Below are 23,491 nucleotides of genomic sequence, written 5' to 3' on the forward strand. Positions count from 1 at the left end.
TTGGCCATGATCCCAAGAACCAATATGATTGTTGGCACCCAGAGAGGAATGTGGGGAGAGGCAGAGGCCACCGTGGGCTCACAAGAGGAAAAGAAAAGGGTCCTCACTGTCCAAGGGTCCCCAGGTGTGTAGTGGAGGGAACAGGGGCACTGTGCATATATCCATAAAATTAGCGGACAGAGACCAAGTTTTGCTATAATCTCGATGTGTATGTTTAATTTCCAAATGAATGTGAATATATTTTCAGTTTAGCTCTTGTGTCTTACCAAACCAAGATTTACCAATGTCATTTTATTGTTTCTCTGAAAATAAAATTCTACTTAGTCCAGCAGAGAAAGATGTAAAAACTGATGAGTACCCACTTTTTTAAACTAAACATTCTGATGAATGAGCCTAAGAACAAAGAGATTCAAGCTTTTAGGGGTCAGTAGATGGTTCCTTCTAAATTTCATGACTTAAGGGCCAGTGATCCAAACTGTGGAGCCTGGAAGGTATTACATGCTTAGTGTGCTCACAAACTTGGAGTTGTTTTAGAAGATAAATTCAGTATTGGGGCGCCTGGGTGGCTCTTTTGGTTAATAGTCCGACTCTTGATTTTGGCTCAGGTCATAATCTCAGGGTGGTGAGATCAATGGGGCTCCATGCTGGACGTGGAGCCTGCTTAAGATTCTCTCTCTCTCTCCCCCTCTCTGCCCTTCCCCACTCCCTACTCACGGGCACATGCATGCACATGTGTGTGCTCTCTCTCTCCCTCTAAAAAAAAATTCAGTATTAAGCTGAAGTTTTTTATATAATCGTTGAAAGCAGCTCCAAATGGAGTGACCTCTCTAAGAAGTCAGCTTTGTGGAAGTCTACATCTTTAACCTGGGATTCCATTAGAAAATAGTAGAGAAGCTCATGGTACGCTTTTCTGAAAAATTGGACAGCTCAAAGGTTGAATCTACTTTGCAAGGGAGTCTTGGCAGGTCTTGTTCAAAATGAGAGCAATTTATAATTTGTTCAGTACTCAGTAAACACATTTTTTAAAAAAGATACTAGAATTCATGTGACTAAAATAATAAGGAGAAAGCTGGTCACTTGTTTCTAAGTAAATATTTATGTAGACTTTCCTGCCATTCATTTTCAGTCTTTAGGGGCTGTGCCGTAATTTAAGCGTTTGACTTTTATCCCTACTTTGGCTGGTATCTGGAGGCTGGAGTGCAACGGGAAATGGTTTGCTTGTGACCAGATCCCTCCTCTTCAAGGGCAGTGGTTTGTAAATGGCTCTTTCAGCAGATTTTTACTGCCAAATCTTAATAGGTAACAAATAAAAGTGGAGCTTTTCTGATTAAGGGAGCTGGTGGAAACCGAGAGAATGGAGATGGGGAGACTAGCAGCTCTGCTGAGCACGTTCTGCACATCCTGGCCTTAGAGGTCACAAGCTTCCATGAAAGGGGAGCCCAGGAATGGATTCTTAGCGACTCTTCATGCCACTCCCTCCTGCTCCAGATGTTCTCAGGAATATCTCGTGCGTAGAAGGTTGTATTTCTTCATCCAGACTCAGTCGGGAAAACAGAAACCATTTCAGGTATTTCAAGCAAGAGAGAATTTAATACAAGGAATTAGGTGTTTTTAAAAGGGCTTTAAAAGCTTAGAAAACAGCTGGAAGGAAGCAAAGAGCAAGGAAAGTAGATGCCGGCTTGCAGGAAATGGGGACATAGAGGGAAGGCACCAGAGGTTTCACCAACTGCTGGGAGGAAGCAGCTGTCGCCGAGCTCTCCTGCAAACAGCTGCAGCCCTCTTATTTGCCATCTGCCTGAGCATCTTTCTACCAGTGCAAGAGGAGGAGCATGTCTTCCCTCTCTCTTTGCCTTCCACATCTTTTGGGAGTGCCTCTTGCTGGCAGGGGCTAAACCCAAAACCCTGCCGGCAAGCAGTTGGAAAATACAGTTCGTTCCTGAGCTTCCAGGAAAGGAGTTGGGGATGATGCCGAGTTGACCGCGGACCAGGACACAAGTGTATTTTCTCATCTCACTTTCTACAATAAATGTAATCGAGGGTAATATCAAGGGGAACATATTCCCAAGAAAAAATAAAATGATAAGCCTCTCTCTGGTAGTAAAGATAAAAAACATCTTGCCAAAATAAGCCCCCTTCAGCTGTTTTAAGCCTCCACAGAAGAGCTGACTTGTCAGTGTCTTTATGTGCATCTGGAAATAATTTATAACAGGGTTTCTGGCTCTTCAGGTGAAAATAACAGTTTTGATCACTTCAGGTCAGAATGTTAGGGCTCTATAGATTCCTGATCACTACTTGCTTAGCTGTACCCCATGGACACGCACCCATGTGCATTTCGTCTCCTCTCCCCTCATCGTGCCTTTGGCCAGGGCAAAGGAATCTGTGACCGTGAAGTAAATGCTGATTCAGAATACAAATCCGACCTTCCGAGCCCTGCGTGAGTAAGGCAGACCTGATCTCTCAAAAGCACAATTTCCAAGCTTTGTGGAATATCCTTTTGAATTCCTAAGATAACGCCTAAGTTCACTTTGCTCAAGAACCAAGCACTACAGACATCCTTTCCTTGAAAAGAAATTTCCCTGTCATTCCTCCCTCAAAATAACATGAGAAACACCTACTCTATCTCCTCCCAAGCTGCTTCCGGGTGTCCTTCCTTGCTTCCCCGGCAAGCTCCACTTCCTCATGCCTGCCTGAAGTGCCACCTCTTTTATTGAATTGACAACTTGGGAGAAAGTCCTTCTCGCTTTGTAGATGAAAAGGTAAAATTTAAACCTGCCACTTGTAGTCCCTTTTTCTCCCATTTGCCTAAACTGCTTCGAACATTGCTGGATTTCTGTAGTGTTCTCTTACTTTTGTGATTCCTTATTTTAAGGTCCAGAATGTCAGGAGTTTACACATGTAAATGTCTTACTACATTGGTTTCTTTCTGTCCCTTAGCCACATGAACAACTAAGCCCACAGCTCGCCGGTGTTTTGCAAGGTGTTTTGATGACTAAGGAGATGAGTCTAAGAGTCCCAGTCTTCCAGAGTTCCCAGCAAGGGGTCCAGCAATAGTAACTGAGATTTACTGAGCACTTACTATGTGCCATGCATCATTCTAGATACTTTATGTGCTCTCTATACCCTGAATCCTCACGATGACCCTCTGAGGCTGAAACTGGTATCACCCCAGTTCAAGGTCTTTGTAATTTTGCCCAAGGTTATTCAGTTAGTATGTGGTTGAGTCAGAATTTAGCCACCACTTTCTGAGTCTAAACTTGGTCAGTCCAAGAGAAATGTTGTTATGTAACGGTAGAAAATGTGGGGTTCATAGTTACTATAAGAACACGTATGTCCTTCTACTTAGAGAAAGTTACTTAGATTTCGAGTGAGGTTAATACGTATCCTCAGATTATATAATCACTTGGTAGATAAATGATTGCTTCTCTCCGTAGCTTACCCTTAACTGGCATAAAAACAGATTATGAATCTTTTGATATTTAGGACAGTTGATTCTGGAAGCATCTATATGATTGTTAATTATTCTAGGGATTATATGGCAAGGCTGGAATGTGTGTGAGAACAGTATTCATGTGTTACTAATGTATAGAGACAGAAATACGGCTGTATATTAACCTTCACAAGGCATTAGTCAATATGTGTGTGGCACCAGCTCAACCATTTAGCCTACAGAAGCAAAATCTGACACGAGAGAGATTAAAGGGGAGGTACTTAGTTCACTGTTATCTTTACTGCGCGCTGGAGAAGTGGCCACCCTTGTCCTCACTGAGGAGAGATTCTCTCGGCAAAATTTACACCTGCAAATCCTATACTGTGTGTTAGCAGGTTCATCCTCTCTGTGTTTCTTACTTCCAGCATGCTTCAGAGGGAGCCGTCACGGACGACACGGCTAGTCTCGGTGCTGGTCTGTGTGCTTGGTGGCACTGTCCGCTCTGGCTTCCAGATAAGTCCGTTGTCTATGTGTTGTCCTCACAGCGATAGGATCAGAGTGACCAGTGCTTCTAGGATTCTACCTGTTTTGTTCTGCACTAATAAAAGCTCATCAGGTTTTGCCAATTCACTGTAGAAAGCTAGTCTAATTGTTCCAAAGCCTACTCAAAGCTATGGATGGAGGAGAGGGATCCTGGGGTTTGCTATTTATTCATTCAGTACATCAATATTGAATAAATAATAGTAATAGTATTAGTAGTTGTTGTGATGGTAATAGTAGTTGCCATGTATTAAGGACTTGTGTGTCAAACACTGTTCTGAGCCTTTGTGTATTTTCTCACTGAATCATCAGACTCCTGTGAGGTAGGTAAGATGATAAAAGTGGAAGTTGTACCTGCTGTAGGTCGAGAAGATGATGATTTTTTACCCCAAGTGCAAATGTATGAACGATGCAGCTGCCTGTAGAGGAATGTCATAGGGAAAAAGGCCAATGGGAGAAGTCACATGCAAGAGCGACCCCAGAAAGGGCTTCCCATTTAACTCCCTCAGCTCTGTCTCCACGTGTGGTAGCTGTTCGCCGTGCCCTGTCAGGAAGCATGCTTTATTTCTGTTCGGTTCAGTCTCACCATTTGCAAATGGACCTCATGTCTCAAATTTACACAGTGAACAAGCCATCCCCACAAGCTCTTTGGAAGATTTACAAATCCTAAAGCTGGAAGGATCCTGTTGACACATGAATAAATGTTCTCTCCTTGCCACATAATATTTTTGCCTCTGAAATTCTCTTGAAACTTAAATCTGTGTCGCTTACTCACGTAAACTATCTGGCTAAGTATTTGTTAACACCTTAAGATGCTTTTTTGATGCAGGGCTTTACAGAAACACAAAAGGCTTACAAAGTCCACGGAAATCTAATAGAGTCCCACAATAGTGCCTTTCAGCACAAGGACAGGAGCTGTTCATTAGCTTTTCCTCCATTTCTCTTTCATATCCGGCAGGAGCTGAATTGGCCACACCACACGCCTTTTTAGTAGATGATTAGGTTTTTACCAGGCCTCAGGGAGGATTATTCGGAATAAAGGAAAAATCAATCTTAATGTCTCCCCCCAGGACCGAAGGGGACTGAGGTCTGTCCTGTCACTCACAAGGTGTAAAAACCAGTGTGTCTGGGCTGGTTTACACTGTATAGAAGTCGAGTCTAAAGCTCACCGTCTTGGAGGACCCGGGGCTTGCTCAGGCTTGTTACCGTCAAGCACTGTTTCATGAATTACTAGGTGTGAGCTGCCCTGTACAACACTGCGGTGTGTAGTTTATCCTGGTGGCTCCGAATTGGCCTCTTATCCTGTGGTAGCCTAAGGGAACAACAGTCCTTTCTTTTTTTTTTTTTTTTATCTTGGTTCTTATTTTTGTTTTGCTCTTCACCATGAGCCTTACATGGATCTCCCTTGTTTTCTCTCGATAGGTCAATATTTGGAATAATTCTTCAGTTTCACTCATGGGCCTTCTGTCGGTTCAGTTTCTTACCCTGAAACAGAATAATGTTCCAAGCTAATAAGCTATTTGGAAGACATTAGGTTAAAGGCACTGTGGAGCTATAATGAAAAGAAAAAGATACAGAATTCTTTGATTTGTCTTTAACCTGCCGATTCAATGCAACAGGCATTACTGCTGAGTGTAAGGAAGAGGTGGACTGTGAGAGATGCCAGGAAGAGTAGGTTATGGCTTTTGTTCTCACAGATCTCACAAGCTACTGGGGACTCTCTACAGCATGAAGTGAGCCGTGCCAAGACTGGAAAAGGAAGAGGGAGGCCTAGTGTTACTGGAGTTCAAAGGATGGTCCTAGCTTTTTGGCAGGCACCGTGGGAGGGGCCGTGCTCCCCATTTGGTCCTCACAGCAACTCTCTGAGGAGACACATGAGGACGATGAGTCTGACAGTTGTTAAGAACTGTGCTCTAGGGGTAATAATCAGCGAGAGAGTAAGTTCTAGTCCTCTGGGAAGCAGCTGGAAAGAGTATGGTTTCACAGAGATGAAAATTACTCTTAAGCAGCATCCTTAAAACTGAGTTCTTTATAAAGGTTTGATCATTGGTCTTTATTTTATTTTTTTGCCTTATAATACCACATTCTTAAACAAATGTTACTGAACATCTGTGTCATTAGGCTGGGCAGTGAGTGGGAGAAACACACCTTTTCTCCCCCAAAGCATCACTGCCTGCAGTTAGGGTAATATAAGACATTTCAGAAGGGAGGGAGAAAGGGTTGAAAGAGAGATGTTCCAAAGGACATGAAGTTCCATTGCCCGTAAGTCTGTGGCTAACGGAGGAAAAGGTGTAACACGTAATCGTTTAAATAACAAACGATAGCACAGACAAGAAAGTAGGCCTTTGCCTCCTGTACCCACTGGAGACATTTTTTTTTTACCATAAATATATATCAGTTAGGTAATTAGACCCTAGAAAAGCAAACGTAAGTAAGACACATTCACTTTGTGCTCCAATTCCTCCATTCTTAATCTTTTGTCCTTCCTGATAATGAATTTCTTCCGTTTTTAACCACCCCAGTTTTTTTTAAAAAATCCCTTCCATTTATCCTTCTTCCCTGTAAGCGTAGACAAAAGACAGCTTCCTTCCAGAAGCAGCAATGAAAAGGAAATCTGGACTGAAAAGAACTAGGTATTATTTAGGGGCAGAAGAGCCATTGCTTCTGAAATAGGAAGCAAACTGAAGGGAATCTACCAAACATGTTTCTTACGTAGGGCTGGTCCTTATATAGAAGCATAGCAGAAGAAGTTTAGACTAGGTTCTGGATTGTTCGGCAGGTGGGAAGGGGTGACAAAATACATGACTTGCTAAATAAATAAATGACAGTGCGGAAAGCTAGGACTGCTGGCAAAGAACAGCGAGGGGTTAAAAATGTGTCTCAGCAAACCATGAGAGACGATGGACTCTGAAAAACAAACAGGGTTCTAGAGGGGAGGGGGGTGGGAGGATGGGTTAGCCTGGTGATGGGTATTAGGGAGGGCACGTTCTGCATGGAGCACTGGGTGTTATGCACAAACAATGAATCATGGAACACTACATCTAAAACTAAAGATGTAATGTATGGCGATTAACATAACAATAAAAATTTTTTTAAAAATGTGTCTCAGGAGAAAGAAAGAATGATCAAAAAGAGTCACCATGAAACTTGAGTTTGGAGTAATTGACTTAAGAAGGAAAGGACACCAGGGCGCCTGGGTGGCTCAGTCGTTAAGCATCTGCCTTCCGCTCAGGTCATGGTCCCAGGGTCCTGGGATCAAGCCCTACATCGGGCTCCCGGCTTGGCGGGAAGCCTGCTTCTCCCTCCCCCACTCCCCCTGCTTGTGTTCCCTCTCCCGCTGTGTCTCTCTCTGTCAAATAAATAAATAAATCTTTAAAAAAAAAAAAAAAAAAAGGAAATGAAAGGACACCTCTATCCTAAGAAAATTCTAATTCGGGGCGCCGGGGTGGCTTAGTCAGTTAAGTGCCTGCCTTCGGCTCAGGTCATGATCCCAGGGTCCTGGGACTGAGTCCCTCATCGGGCTCCCTGCTCAGTGGGGAGGCTGCTTCTCCCTCTGTCTGCTGCTCCACCTGCATGTGCTCTCTCTCTCTCTCTGTCAAATAAATAAATAAATAATTCAAATTCAATACTATGAAGACAGTAGAGCCTCTAGCATGTGAAGATCACCCCCGCTTCTAGAAGCCACTCGGTTTCAAAAATAGATAAGTGATTTATTTAAGAAACACTTACAAAGTGACTACTGTGTACAAAGCACTGGGGTCAGGGCCGGTTAGCTTATATAGGTTTGCAGATAATTCCAGGGCATGAGTAAAAGGTAGGGATGGTGGTACAGGGAAATTGAGAAGACCGAGGACAGAGCTAGCCGGCACTGAACCGCTTGAACCACACTTGGACCCGCAGCGTTAGAGTGTCTGACGCCCTTCAGTCCTTCCCCAGTGCTGGGCTCGGTAGTAGCACATCCCGCAGGCATTTAGGGAGAGGGAAGAGTTAGGGGGACGGTCTCCTGTCCCAGCCCCCTCTGACTCTGTAAGCCCCTCAAGTTCTTAATGTCACAGGCCTAATCAGCATTCCTATTTTTAAAAAAATGTCAGCCATGTAACAACATCGAAGGATCTCGAAATTATTTGCAGAACCTAATAACACACTGCTCTGGGAGTTAGGAAGATGCTATTAGCCCAATTTTCTAAATAGGAAAACTGAAGATTGGAAATTAAATAAATTTATCCCAGGTTCAAGCAGACATCATTATGTGGTGTCTGTCATTTCTCTGTACAAATAGCAAGAAGAGTCAGAAATAATGATTGTACCAAAATTTGATCTTCTAAAATGTTTTCAAGTGAGAAAATCTCATGAGATCATTCTTCATTGTCTTTTTTCCATCTTCTCAAAAGTTTGAATTCACAGTTAACCTTTCTTTTTCTGCCATGATAACCAGCTTTCCCTTTTCAATTTATCACTTTGCTGACAGCTGATACCAGTCTAAGCTAATATTGTAACAATTTTAGATAATATTGCAGATGCACAAGGACATCCTCCTATGAATCAATTAAAGAAGTCACAGTAAGTTGCCATTGAGAGTGTAGCAGCTGCATCCTTGAAAACAGATGCTCTTCTGGGTCTGAATGAGTCCAATTTTGACTAATTTTAAGACTTAAACACATTTCAGTCTGGTTAATATTAGGATGTGGAACCACTTAAGACATCCTAATGTCCTAGGCTGATTGCTTCTCCATGACAGTATGTTGGCTTTCCTTGAAAGATACTGGTTATTTGATATGCCAGGGATTTTATGTCTTTGGAAAAGAGAGGACCCCCCAAGGCTTGGTTGCCACAAGGTGGACTCATGAAATTAAAGTGGCTTCTAAAGGCAACACAATTTATAACGAAAGTGCTGGGGCTGTAGGGATTGACCGGAATTCCTTTAGACTCTACTTCTGCAAGATTCCTGAACAGCCCAGAAAACCAGCTATCATGAACTACTTCTATATCCCCACTCTGTCCCCAGAATGTACTCAAGAAGCTAAGGGAAAAGTTACAGCTGGAAATGGCAAGCTGTGCCTTCTTGTTCCTGATTTTCATCAATCTGTTATTATGTGAATTATTTGTCTTGTCACATTGGTTAATTAAATCATTTGTTCTGTTTAATAAAAAAGCATTGATGGAACTCCTGTATGCTTCCAACCAATATAGATAGATATAGATATATAGATAATCCCTGCCCTGACGGAGCTAATGATCTGTAGGAAGATGTACTGATAAACGGATGTCAATGGAATATGGTAACTACTGTGATAGAATTGTGTGGGGAAAACAAACAAACAAACAAACAAACCCAGAGATGCCAATGACCCAGCCTGGAGAATCAGGAAACACTTTCTGAGCCAGAAAGCATGAATAGCTTAGAAAGAGGATTAAAAACCATCCAAGATATAGAATCCTGAAACAGCAGGATATGTTTAGGGAATCTGCTTTAAAAAGGTGTCAGATTGATGGGCCAGGAAGGGAAAGGAGAGAAGTTGGAGAGGAAGGAGAAAATGGTGGGAAATGGAGAAAAACTGCAGTGTTGGACAGAAACCAAAAATCATGGAAAGCCTTGCTAAGGAGCTTGGACTTCAGTGCATAAGCAATGGGAACCACTGATGTTATTTTTATAAGAAATTAACAAAGTCTCATCTATGTTTTTGATAAATAACTCTGACTCTCTAACTCATTTAATGAGCTGAATATGGAGGATTGGATTAAGGTAGGGGCCAGGCATGTTCATGGCAGAGATGAGGGCTAAACCAAGAAAGTCACAGCAGATCCAGAAAAGACAAAAGATATTAAGAGACATTTAGGAAATGAAATTGGCAGAAATTAGTCTTTGCCAAGGAGAGTGAGGGAGAGGAGAGGCTCAAAAATTACTCTCAGGCTTGCAGCTGAGATTCCTAGATTGCTACACCACTGATGCAGAGGGAATTCAGGATAAAGAGCAGATGCTGAAGATAATGAGTTTAGTTTAGAACACATTGCATTTGAGATGCCTGTGGGATGTACAGGTAAGACTAGCTTGCACAGTTGACCAAATGAAGTTTAGAGGTCCTCAATCCCTAGATAATAGCAAAAACCATGAAGATGGATGAGCTCACTCAAAGAGAACATACAGAATGACAAGTAAGGGAGACCAATGGAGAAAAAAGTTCTGGGAACCCCAGCACTTATGGGTGGGCTAAAGGAAGAGGATCCGGGGAAGGAAATGATGAAAACAATGTCAGAGAGGTTAAAGGACACCCAGAGGAGTAGGGTGCCATATGAGCCAAAAGAAAATGGAATTTTAAGAGGGAAATGGCCAGTCATGTTGAACATAGCAGAGGGCCTTTCTGAGATTAGGACTGTAAAGCACCCATTGGATTTGGCAATTAGGATATCATTGGTGATGATTAGAATAATGCTCTAATAAAGAGGTGAAGGCAGAAGGATTATGGCATGTGGAAGAGTTAATAGAAGGCAAGACCACAGAGAAAGCAAGTGTTGATGATTCCTTTGAAGGCTTAATGAGAATCTGAGGTCCTTAAGAGAGGAGTGACAAGAGAGTAGGAAGGACAAAGCACATGATTTGGGGAAAGTTGCTGAGAGGGGGAAAAGGAGCTAGCCAAGCACTAGGGAAGGATGGGCAAGTGATATTGAAGGCATTTTTGAGATTAAAATCCAGAAAATTTTAGCGGCAACAATCCATACTTTTGTTTCCCTGTCAAAAGATGAGTTGCAGAATTAGCCGGGGTTAGATCAAGTTGCCACAGAAGAATCTTTGTGCAGATGGGGACACGTGGCCTCCTCTCGCTACGAGCAAGGCTGGGAATGCAAACATTTAACTTTCTGGAGTCTGTAGCAGCGTGAGCAAGGGAGAATTGGAAATACGTGTTGGTTCACCTAGTAAGCAGTGCCTGCCCCAGAGAGCAAGCTTCAGCATCCTCCTGTAGACCAATCAGTTTAGTACAGAAAGCCGCAGTTCCATTGCCACGATTAGTTAGCTAGGAGTCTCAAAGATGACTGCTTTCATACAGTGGTTATAAGAGGAACAGGATGTTATGAATGATCTGATGTGACCCATCCCTAGTATTAGCAGAACAGCTCAAAGTGTGTATCTTAATAAAATGATCAAGTACTAATATTTTTAAAGTCCAGTAGATGTGGGCTTTGCTGATACAAAGAGCAATCCCTGAGATAAACCACCACGTAGCCTCTAAAAGGATATGTGCGCAGGTGTGTGTCCAGTAACCTCCTATCTCGACTGTATCCCAAGCCAATTCTGTCAGCATTGCTCTTTTGTAGGTTTCCATTTGACATTTAAGAGAGAGTCCATTGTTTTGTGTTGTATTTGTTTGCCATGCTCAGCATTTTTTTGCTCAGTATATTCCTTCTTGTTAAGAAAACTTTGTAAATTTCAGTGAGCCCTCAGGAATTCACAGGCTGGCTTTTCAATAGAACTCTGGGCATGAGTTTTCATGTTGCTTTACTAAAATGTTGTTTTTTTGTTGTAGATTACAGTCAAGCGAAATGTGCAATGTGCTACTTTTCTAACCTCCTTTTACCTCACTCATTCCAAGTTTTATCTTGACTCTTTATCTTCCATTAACTCGGATTTTTTTTTTTTTTAACTTTCTCGGTGGAATTTGTCCAGAATGTCTTTGATAGAGTTTAGGAGATTGGTATGACTTTGAACCTTAAGCCATGAGTCTGCTGTCTTCGGGGCTGATTTCTGCCCCTCATCACTGGCACATAAAGAGCTCTCAAACCACAGTATCATTCAACAGCAGAGTCCAGGGGCTCTAACATGCTTTGAAGTATTAGAATAGTGTTACTTATAGTTGCTTTCATCTGGCCTGCCAGACGAAAACATTATGAAGGCAGTGATCTCGCCTTGCAATCCTACAAGCTGGGCAGTGTTAACCCCGGAGAGGGGGAGCCATGCCACATATCCACTCTCCTGCTGATGGAGTTAGGGAGCCTCTTGAATGATGCCAAGGCTGGTAGGAATTTTAAATCTACACTGTTACATTTCATTCTTTTTTTTTTTTTTTTTAAGATTGTATTTATTTATTTGACAGAGAGAGAGAGACAGCGAGAGAGGGAACACAAGCAGGGGGAGTGGGAGAGGGAGAAGCAGGCTTCCCGCTGAGCAGGGAGCCCGATGCAGGGCTCGATCCCAGGACCCGGGATCATGACCTGAGCCAAAGGCAGTCGCTTAACCAACTGAGCCACCCAGGCGCCCCTGTTACATTTCATTCTTCCTTACAGATCAGTTCCCTTGGCCCGAATTTGTTTGGTTTTTGTTTAATCTTTGCCATAAATCTTAATTTATTCAAGCCTGGTTTCCCAGAGGAGAACTTGGCCTTATGAGGCTGGACTGTCTTTCTAGGCCCTTCCCTGGGCTTAGCAAAGTCCAGAAACAGATGCAGCTCTGAAAGCCTGTGGCTGTAGACTCTGCTGCAGCCACCTGTGACTCTACCCTGCAAGGTGAACCCCTCCTGAGCTAGTCAGTGATGCTTAGCCAGATCTCACGTGCCCTAAGTGCCCTTCTTCCAAAAGACTCTGCATTCTCTGACAGAAGAATTTCCAGGTGGAAAAGCAAAAAATACTGATAATGGAATCTCAAGATGGAATTATCTTTTAAGTACCGTGTCGCTATAATTAAGCTTAAGACTCTTAACCTGGACAAATCACATGCTAAAGAATAATAATAAGTGCTTATTATTTGTATTAATATTAAGTGAGGTTGATATGATGTTATTCTATGTGTTTTACCCACATTAACCCATTTAATGCTCCCCAAAACCCCATGGGGTAGGTAGTGTTATCTCCATTTTACAGTGAGAAACTGAGGCAGACATAATTTAAGCATTTAGCTCTTGGTCACATAATGAGTAAGTAGTGGAGACAGGATTCAAAGCCAGTCTTGGAAATTCTAGAGTCCTAAAAGAATTTGAAATTGCCAAATTAATTGTTGGTGATCTTTGAGAAATTGTGGGGAACTGGATATGCAACAAAAGCCTAGATATAAATATAGTTCACATTTCTGCTACTCAGTATTTTCCTGAAGAAAATGTCCAAGTGCCTTAAATATTTTATCAGTTACTTGGTAGAGATACAGAAGATAGGTCTATCAGATTTTCCAAAAAGACCTTTGGGGGCTTTGAGCTGACTGTAAGCTCTGTATGAGTTAAAGTAGAATACAGCACACTCTTCTAACCCCCCTTCCCCCTCCAAGAAGATTTCAGGCTTATGTGCAAGCAGCATAGCATCTAGAACAAGGGAGGTGATCATTCTCTCTAGACAGCACAGACCTACTCTGTAGTATTTATTATGTTTGGCCCTGAGTGCCACATTTCAAGGGAGACAGAGAACAATTGGAATGGTTTTGTTGGCAAATTATGAGAATTGTAAAATAATTCACTCTGATTATATGAATAGCTGAAAAACTGGGGTTAGTTAGCTTGGAAAAGGGAAGACTTCAAGGAAGCCAAAAGACGTGATATCTTCAATACTGGAAGTGCTAACACATATGAGAATGATTGCAAAGCTGCTAGAATCAGAGACAGTGATTAGAAATTAATGGCAACAGATATCAGTAGATATAGATGGTCACATCTTTCAGAGATGGAATAGGCTGCCTTAAGAGGTATTGAGTTTTCTTTCACAAACATTCATGTGAGTATGCAAGCAGAAGCACAGCAACCACTGGAAGATGTACAAGAGACGCAAGTATAGACCACATGGTCGGGCCGGATTCCTGTTAAGGTCGCTTCCAACGCTGAGGTTCTGTTCTATTAACCTGTGAATTGGTTGAAGACAATCAGTGTTGAATCAAGTACAGAAATAGTCTACCATGTCTTGGACGTCTAATGCTGCCCACACCAGCATTAGCCAAATTGGTAAAAACGTGATGAGCAACAAAGTAAGATGTCATTTCAAACAAACCTATAGGCATCTAGTTCAGTGACTGGTGTTTTCTTCTTCTCCTTTCAGTGCTGTCTCCTGCTCAAGAGAGCCATGTGACCATGGATCTGCCCCCAGTGTCGGAGCAGATCATGCAGACGCTGAGTGAACTTGCCAAATCTTTCCAGGATATGGCTGACCGCTGCTTGCTTGTCCTGCATCTGGAAGTCAGGTATGACACAGCCAAGCCCAAGACTGCAATTGAAATGCACAGTGGGTCATCTATCACTTGCTTCTTTCTGAAGACTAGCCCCGTAACTTTTGATTCCTATTATTGATGTCCTTTTTTTTTTTTTTACACTGAATGTGATTTTTAGTGTTAATCACTGTAAAAGTTTTTAAGCACGTGCTGTATCGTAAATATGGTGATTCAGAGTTTGCATGGCCTGTGACATCAGAATGATCTGGATTTGAAGGTCTCTACCAGCTAGCTAGGCCACCTTAAGTCAGTTAATCTACCTTTACTAATCCTGTTTTCTCATTGTAAAAATAAAACAATAATTCCTAACTTACAGAGTTTGTAAATGATATAATAAATAATTAGTACAGTGCCTGCCACAAAATAAATGCTCAAAATGTGGTAGCTTTGTGATTATGGTGACTTTATGGTCACTGACGTTTTTACGAACGTACTCCGCTAATCAGTAAGGGAGTATACAGATGCAAGAGCCATGACCCCTTCCTTCAAGAACTTAAGACCCAAGAGGAGATTACGTTAAATCGTAATTCAGGACAGCAGTTGCAAAGATGCCATATTCTTGGACTCTTGTTCCTTCCCCTGAAGTGTAGAACATTCTTAGCTTTGGTGGCCTCTCTTATCACACCTATGGAAATGGTAGAAAGAAAAGACTGGGAAGTTTTCAATCGTTTGTTCGTTCAATAAACATTTACTGCGTGCCCTCTTTGTGCTAGGCAGTGTGCTAGGAATTGGGATACAGCAGTGAAAAAATGACTCAAGGGCCCTGCTCTCGTGGAGCTACATTCTAATGGGGGGAAACAGCCAATGAATGAACAAAAAAAATAATTTCACATAAGTACAACTAACAAAATAAAATAACATAATGAAATGAAGCAGTGCTGTCCAGTAGAACTATAAAGTGAGCTATATATTCAAACCATATAGATAATTGAAATTTTCTAATAGTCACATTTGAAAAAGTAGAAGGGAACACATAAATTATGATATATTTTATCTAACCCAGTAACGCCAAAATACTATCATTTCAGCATGTAACTAATGTAAAAATTACTGATGAGCTATTGTGCATTTTTTTGTGTACTAAGCCTTTCAAATCTGCATATTTTACACTTACAGCACATTGAAATTCAGACTGGTCCCATCTCCAGTGCTCAATAGCCACACGTGGCTAGTGCTATCATTCTGGACATGGCAGAGAGTAGCTGGAGTTGACTACAAAGGGGTATTGGCTTTTTTGTTTTTTAGATAGTGTGGTCAAAGAAAATGTGACATGGTAACAAGAAGGAACCATGTGTACGAAGACCTAGAAGAAGAGAATTTCAGATAGAGAGGGCAACACACCAAGGTCCCGAGACAATCAAGCTTGGCAGTGTTGAGGAATGGAGGAGAGTCAGGGTGACTGGAGCACTGTGAACAAGGAGGTGAGGAGGAGTGCCAGGATACGGAAAGAGGCAGGCTGGGGCCTGACCATGTGTGGTCGTGAAGCCTGGCACGTTATCGTGACCCGCAGACCAAGCGACTAGTTCAGATTTCATTCTAAGGGCATTGAGAAGACATAGAAAGGTTTTAAGCAAGGGAGAGAGCTTCATCCATCCATTCACTCATTCATTCATATTCATTTTCATTTTTTTTTAAGATTTTATTTATTTATTTGACAGAGAGAGCACAAGCAGGGGGAGAGGAAGATGCAGACTCCCAGCTTAGCTGCCCGATGCAGGGCTCAATCCCAGAACCCTGGGATCATGACCGTAGTCTAAGGCAGACACTTAACTGACTGAGCCACCCAGGCACCCCTCATTTTCATTTTTAAAAGAGCACTTTAGCTGTTGTTTGGAAAAGGAATTGTAAGAAGGCATGTGAATGGAAGCCTAGTGACCGTTGAGACCAGTTATGAGCACCAGAGTGGCAGAGGTGGACATGTGAGAAGAGTTGGTTTGAGATATATTCCAAAAGTAGAGCTGATGAAATGTGTTGATCAGTTGTATTGGGCACAGGGGCTGGTGGCCGCGAAAGAAAGCACTCAGGAAAACCACTAGCTTTGGAGCCAGGGTAACTCTGTGGTGCTGGGGCCCTTAACTGAGGTGAGAAAGTCTACGTGAGGAGAAGGGTTGGGGGAGGGGTGGAAATTAAGACTTCCATCTTGGAGACGGTTAGTTTGAGATGCTTACTAGACCTCTAGGTAGCAAGGTCAAACAGACAGCTGGTGGATATAGACTTTTAGAACTTTAGGATCAGAAAATTCAAGATCAGAAAGTGTATAGGAATACATCTTCTATATTGCCATGAGACATTAAAGTTCAGAGAGCATTTTGTTTTTTCTTTTGGAGTCTTCACTAGATTGAGGTTTTAAAAATGTAAATAGGGTTTTGGTTCATGTCTGGGCTCCAGTTAGAACTTGGAAATCTTTCAGGTGTGCTCAGGCAAAGCATCATTGATCATGTATTGTGGATGCATTTCTTGTGTATGCCTCGTGCTCTTTTCGTTCTTCATTATCTTGTCCTACAAGTTACTTCTTAATTGCTTGTGAGCGGCTTGTGAGTAGAGTAAGAGAAGAAGCATTGCAGGTTTGAAATGTTTTACTCAGCCTCATTTCTGATCATATTTCTTACATGCAGCTGTCCAGAAAGAAAGGCTCTTCCTCTATGTTCCCTGATTTGTTTTACAATAATTTTTAGATTTGTTTTCTGTTTACGTACAAGCTGACAGTGAAATAAATCAGGTGATTTCTCTGAGTAGATAAATGCAATAGACAGAAACAAAAGCAAAAATCAGTAACATTCTGATGCCTCTGTTCCCCGGGTTGCACAGAAAAGCAAGGGCACACCAAATTAATTACTATCACAGCTCCTGGAATCTATGCTATGGATTGTGTTGGGAACACAAAGTGTTCCACATTCAGAACTAGCCGCTTGTAGTGTTGTTAATTCCCAGTGGGAGATTTTCAACACTTTTGAGTAAGTCTTTTAAATCTTTAACCTCTATTCTGCCCTTTTTATTTTTGCATGTCATGACGGTACTATTCTTAATGCTGAACATACTTTAGTCATTATTTATTAACTTTACAAGAAACCATTCATTGCGATAACACCCATTGCTGTATCTCCTTCAGCAATCATTTAAACACAGAAAAAGATCGTTGTAAGAATGAATAACAAAAAGCACTGAGTTTTAGAGTCCTGGATGCAGAATTTTCTTCCCTTGACTTTCGCTAAAAGCACTAAACATGTTTATTGTTTCTAAATTAAATTCCCCCACCTTCTCATATCCCATGGTTTCAACATTCAGGTTGCTTTCTTATGAATATGCTCCATACCGTCTTTGTTCCTTTTAAAGTATGGTAGATAAAACTAGGCAGAGAGCTCCATGGATGGCTCAGGAAATGAATATTGACATACTTCATTCATTCCTTGTCACAGTAACAAGCACTTGTGTGTGTGTATGTGTGCGTGTGTTCATACAGTTGATAATACAAAATGAACAAAGCACATCACTAGCATATCAGTAACATCAGTAACACTGTACTATAGTAATGCCAAAGTAAAGAGAGTGCTGAGCACGCCCCGTATCCACAGTGGGTGACGATAGGAGAGACCATTGGCTCCTAGAAGGCAGGAATCAGGTGTGCCTTGTTTATTACTCGGCCCCGGAACCTGGAACAGTCTTGCTCAGTAATAGGTGCTCAATAAAAACCTGAATGCTTCTTGAGAGTTATCTGGTTTGAAATCAAACCCAGACAAAATAAGTGCTGTTTGTCCAAACAAAACCTGTTGCTCTTAAAGGAAATGAGTTGGTTTGGAGACTGTTTTCACACAGCGGTCCGCTCCATGTATCTAGGAAGTACGGAGGCTGCACAACCAGCGTCATCCTTGTCACCATAATCTCCTAGTGTTTGTTTTGTTCCCATCCTGCCATAAAAGAGAATTAGGACTTAGGCCTTGTCATTCAGGAGCTGGTGCAATGAAGAAGTGGCCGGTTAGGTACTGTCTCTGGTACTTGTACCCCAGAAGCCACTGGAATAAGATAGCACAGATAGACTAGACAAAGAAATGAATGGGGAAAAAATAGTGGGAAATGCTAGCAAGAAGTCCAGAACAACTTCAAATGCCAAAAATTTATCTTATTCACCAAAATACCGTCATGTCTGTAGCCCATATTTTTCTGTAACATTGTTAAAGTTCAAACCAGGAAGTGTTCTCAAATCCAGTAGGTTCTAGGTTGAAGGACCCATCCAAAGAGCATTTGACATTTTACCCATGTCACTGTAGGCCACATTTAACCAACAAGCAGCCTCTTTCCACAGTTTGAAGCATAAGGCAAATGACACTCCCAAGAGATGAAAGACATGGTGAGACCATCAAAAATTGTTGAGGGTTGGTTTTGTTTTGTTTTTTCCTATTTGAACTTTAGAAGAAGAAAATGAAGTTGCCATTTGAGTCCCAAGATGCCAGGAATGTCACCTTTATCAGCTGATTTCTCTCACCATCAGGAGGGCTCTAAGTGGGTTCCACGGCAACCGCCTGTCACCGTTGGGATCCGAAGTGTGTACTTTCTGAAAATCACCCATCCTGCTGTGTAATCAGCAATATTTGCAGAAAACCTTAATGCCAAAGTCATGTTAAGGTCAGCAACAACATGCCAGAATCCAAAGAAAAGAAAACACTTTTTGAATTTGACATTTGCCAGTAACTACTTTAATTTCTTTTTCCTCTCTAAACATTTTGGGAGAGGGAGACAGTACCTTGAAGTAGTCTTACTTCTCTTCCATGCCACTCACTTCAGGATCTTATACGCGCTCACCTCCAATTCCTGAGACTGTCCCAAGTAGTCTCTCTACTTTCAGTTGCTTCCATTCTTCGCCATCAGTCCATCCTTTACACTCTGCTAGAATGATCTTGCCAAAGCTCCTATCTGATTATATCATTTTCACCTCTTAAAATCCTCCTAAGGCCCCCTATGGCTTCTCAAAGTCCAGAGTCCGTAGTTGACCTCCAAAGCTGATGACGACCTGCCTCCTGCCCATCTCCCCGAGCTCACCTCATGCCTGTCTTCACATGTGATCTGTGTGTACCAAAAGGAACCACTTGTCATTCCTGAAAACCAGCCTTCATTCACACCCTCATGCCTTTGTACATGGTCTTCCCCTTGTCTGGAGTGATGTCATCTGTAATTTACTATAAAAATACTTTAGCATTGATGGCTTGATTTTCTTTTCAGCTAAGAGCTGCTCAGTTTAAATTTCAGCCACAGTCGCAATCAGTTTCCCTAGTCGTGAATCCCACTCCAGGATTGGTCAGCTTTCATGATTATCAGCAAGGTCACATTCCAGAGGGGGCTGCAACCAGTGCAGCTACTGGTGTCTTGATTAACAGTATACACCTTGCCAGTTAACACAGGAATGCCAGTATGAATTTTTATTGGCGAAATTAGTCATTAATTGATGCAGCTATTAGATGATCACCCATAATGAAAATGAGCTGGTTGTCAAGATTTTTAGATTCCCCTGCATAAGCAGGTTGTAAGAATATAACACCTCCTATACAAAACTTAGCTCAAAATGGATCAGGGCGCCTGGGTGTCTCAGTCAGTTAAGCATCTGCCTTTAGGTCATGATCTCAGGGTCCTGGATCGAGCCCCATTGGGCTCCCTGCTCAGCCAGGAGTCTGCTTCTCCCTCTCCCTCTGCCCCTCCCCACCACCCACTTGTGTGCGCACTCTCTCTCTCAAATAAATAAATAAAATCTTAAAAAAAAAAGATTTAAAAAAATTGAATCATCGATCTAAATATAAAACCTAAAACTTAAAACTTCCAGGAGAAAACTTAGGAAAAAAATCTTTGTGACATTGTTTAGGCCAGGATTTCTTACATATGACCCCAAAAACACCATCCATAAAAGAAAAATATGATAAATTGAAGTTCATCAAAACTAAAAACCATTCTTCAAAAGACATCACTAAGATGAAAAGACAAGCCAAAAAGTGGGAGAAAATATTTGCAAAATGCACATCTAATAAAGGACTTGTATCCAGAACATAGAAAGAACTCTCAAAACTTAAGAAAACAACCCAATAAAAATATTGGGCAAGGGGCGCCTGGGTGGCTCAGTCGTTAAGCGTCTGCCTTCGGCTCAGGTCATGATCCCAGGGTCCTGGGATCGAGCCCCACATTGGGCTCCCTGCTCAGCGGAAAGCTTGCTTCTCCCTCTCCCACTCCTCCTGCTTGTGTTCCCTCTCTCGCTGTGTCTCTCTCTGTCAAATAAATAAATAAAATCTTTAAAAATATATATATATAGGGCAAGAATTATGAACACAAAGGTATATGGATGGCAAATAAGCACATGAAAATATGCCCACCATCATTAATAATTTGATGAGATAATTAATGAATTAATAATTCTCATTATTAGGAAAATGAGAATTAAAACCACAATGGGATACCACTATACATCTGTTAGAATGACTAAAAATAATTTTTTTAAACTAACAAACGCTTGAAGACTTTATGCTAAGTGAAGTAAGTCTGACAAAGACAAATACTGCGTGATATCACTTATATGCAGAATCTAAAAACAAAAAAAGTCAAAATCATAGAAACACAGAATAGAAAAGTAGTGGCTGGGGGTTGGGAGAAACAGAGGTTGGTAAAGGTACAAACTTTCAGCTATAAGATTTGAATAAGGCCTCGGAATCTAATATAAAACATGATGACTTTGGTTGATAACACTATATCATATAATCGAAATTTGCTAAGATGCTAAAAGAGTAGAACTTAAATGTTCTCATTTAAAAAAAAAAAGGTTAAATATGTGACGGACGTGTTAAGTAACTAGATTGGGGGAATCCTTCCACACGATATATGTATATCAAATCAAATCATGATGTGTGCTTAAAATGTCTTACAATTTGGGGGCGCCTGGGTGACTCAGTCGGTTAAGTGTCCTACTCTTGATTTCAGCTCAGGTCGTGATCTCAGGGTCATGAGATCAAGCCCCACATCGCGCTCCATGTTCAGCTTGGAGTCTGCTTGTACCTCTCCTTCCCCCTCTGCTCCTCCCCTTGAGCTCTCTCTCTTTAAAAATGAATAAATAAAACCTTTTAAAAAAACTGACAGCAGTAAGTGCTGGTGAGGCTGCACAGCAACCAGAACTCTTGTACGTTGTGGATAGGAAAGCAAAATGGCGTACGTAGCTCCTTTGGAAAACTGTTTGACGGTTTCTTATAAAATTAAAATATACTTACTATATGACCCAGCAATTCCACTTTTACCCATGACAAATGAAAATTTATATTTATATTTACACAAAAACCTGTACATGACGCAGCTTTATTTATAATCCCCAAAACTAGAAACAACCCAGATGTCAACTGGTGAATGGTTAAATTGTAGTATCTCCATACGGCAGGAATCTGCTGATCAGTAACAAGGAACAAACACAACATGAGTAAATCACAAATGCCCTAAGCAGAGTGAAAGAAGCCAAACTCCAAAAGCTACATACTATATGATTCCATTTATATGGCACTCAGACAAGACAAAAGTATAGGAAGCATATATAAATCAGTGGTTGCCAGATCCTTAGGGTATGGGTAGAGGTTGACTGCAAAGAGGCTCAAGGGAATTCTGGGGGTGATGATATTATTCTATAATTTGATTATAGTGGTGATTATACACTGCGTGGATTTGTCAAAGCTCATAGAACTATACACTGAAAAGGGTGAATTTTGCTATTTATAAATTATTTCTCAATAAACCTTACTTAAAAAAAGAAAGATGATAGTCAAGCCTGAAGATACATCATCAGGGCTAATGCCCAAGACTTTTGCAGCCTTTTGTTTAGGAATATTTCCTATTACCTGGTACAGACTGTAAGGGTAACGGAGTTTTGACTCTGAATGTCTTCCCGTCTACCTCTAGTGAACCTTCCATGACATGATCAGACAGAGCACCTAAAACAATAATTAAGACTTCACTGAGTTTATAGTACAGCCTATTTGAACTATGTCTGCCAATGGATGGAGGATTTTGTTTTTGTTTTTGTTTTTTAAAAATGCCTGTGTGTGTGGTAGAATTATTTGGACTAAAACTTGCTTTTGTTACAGCTTAACACCAAGATTATGGAGTAGCCAATCCTTACCCATCTCAGACTTCTTTGGCAGTTACCAATAACTACCAAAAAGAACCTAAAAAGTGTGCACGGTCAGAATGACTGAGATCATGTCAACACAGGAATGCCCTCCTTCCTTAAGCTCATTCAAATCATCTTATTTACTTAAGTGTCACCCTGTGTTGTGACACCCCATGGCAGACTTCCATGGTTCTCTGGTACATGTGCTTCTGAGTGAGACACTGCCTTCTTTTGGTCTTTTTTTTTTTTTGGCCTGCCCCACTAAGCTGTGTGGAGTCTTTCAGGGCACAAATCATGTCTCACATTCCTAAGGCCCAGCACAATTTTATTTTTAAATAAATAAGTAAATTTATTTTGGTGTTTTACTTAAGTAACAGATGAATTACAGTAATAGTGATGATAGCCAACGCTTGCTGGGCACTTGCTCCGTGCAGGCCTGTGCCAGGTGCTTGGCGTTCAGTAGCTCCTCAGAGCACCTGATGAGGTAAGTGTTGTTGCCATCCCAGGTGCACAGGTAAGGAAACCGAGACATAGAGAAAGTAACTCGCCTAAAGCCACGCAGCCAGCAGTTGTTGGAATTGGGAACTGAAACCAAAGGAGTCTCCTTCCAGAGCCAGCTCTTTCGAGCTCTGTGACCTGCGCCTCTCATTTTTGCTACAACAGTATCTGTTGAAAGATAAAATGCTTTTCACACTAGGCATGTAATCCGGTCTTTGAAAGGAATTTTAGAGCTCATTTATTCCTCACCCCCGATGTTTGGATTAAGCAAGCGTGGCTCACAGAACCTGACTTGCTCCAGATCACTCTTCTTCGTTAGATGGCTTTCCAGTGAACAAGCGGAAGAGGACGTAAATATTTATGGGGCCACTGCTGCTTTAAATATTTGGGTGGTCTGTCCCAAAAAGATTATTGTTTTCATCAGGAAAATGTATTACTAACTGCTCTGTGCATCTTTGCCTTTTTCAGGGTTCACTGTTTCCACTATCTCATCCCCCTTGCAAAGGAGGGGAACTATGCCATCGTGGCTAATGTGGAAAGTATGGATTATGACCCTCTGGTGGTCAAGCTCAACAAAGACATCAGCGCCATTGAAGAGGCCATGAGTGCCAGCCTTCAGCAGCACAAGTTCCAATATATATTTGAAGGTCAGATCCTGTCTGTGTCCCTAGGATTTGGGGAGGAAGGAAGGGTGAAGGGTTTTGTTTTTTTTTTTATTGTTCTCTACTAT

The 23,491-nt window shown here is 41.6% G+C and overlaps 1 protein-coding gene across 1 annotated transcript in view; it reads left to right on the forward strand.

Annotated features, from left to right (window-relative positions):
• The window catches only part of EXOC4 (exocyst complex component 4), a 729,394-nt gene that overhangs the window by 649,322 nt on the left and 56,581 nt on the right, over nt 1-23,491 (forward strand). Inside the window, exons 15-16 of the mRNA XM_036091687.2 lie at nt 13,973-14,114; nt 23,230-23,408. Coding sequence (XP_035947580.2) covers nt 13,973-14,114; nt 23,230-23,408 — 321 coding nt within the window. The remainder of the gene's footprint in view (nt 1-13,972; nt 14,115-23,229; nt 23,409-23,491) is intronic.

The sequence above is a fragment of the Halichoerus grypus genome, chromosome 12, assembly GCF_964656455.1.
Source record: "Halichoerus grypus chromosome 12, mHalGry1.hap1.1, whole genome shotgun sequence".
Lineage (NCBI taxonomy): Eukaryota > Metazoa > Chordata > Mammalia > Carnivora > Phocidae > Halichoerus > Halichoerus grypus.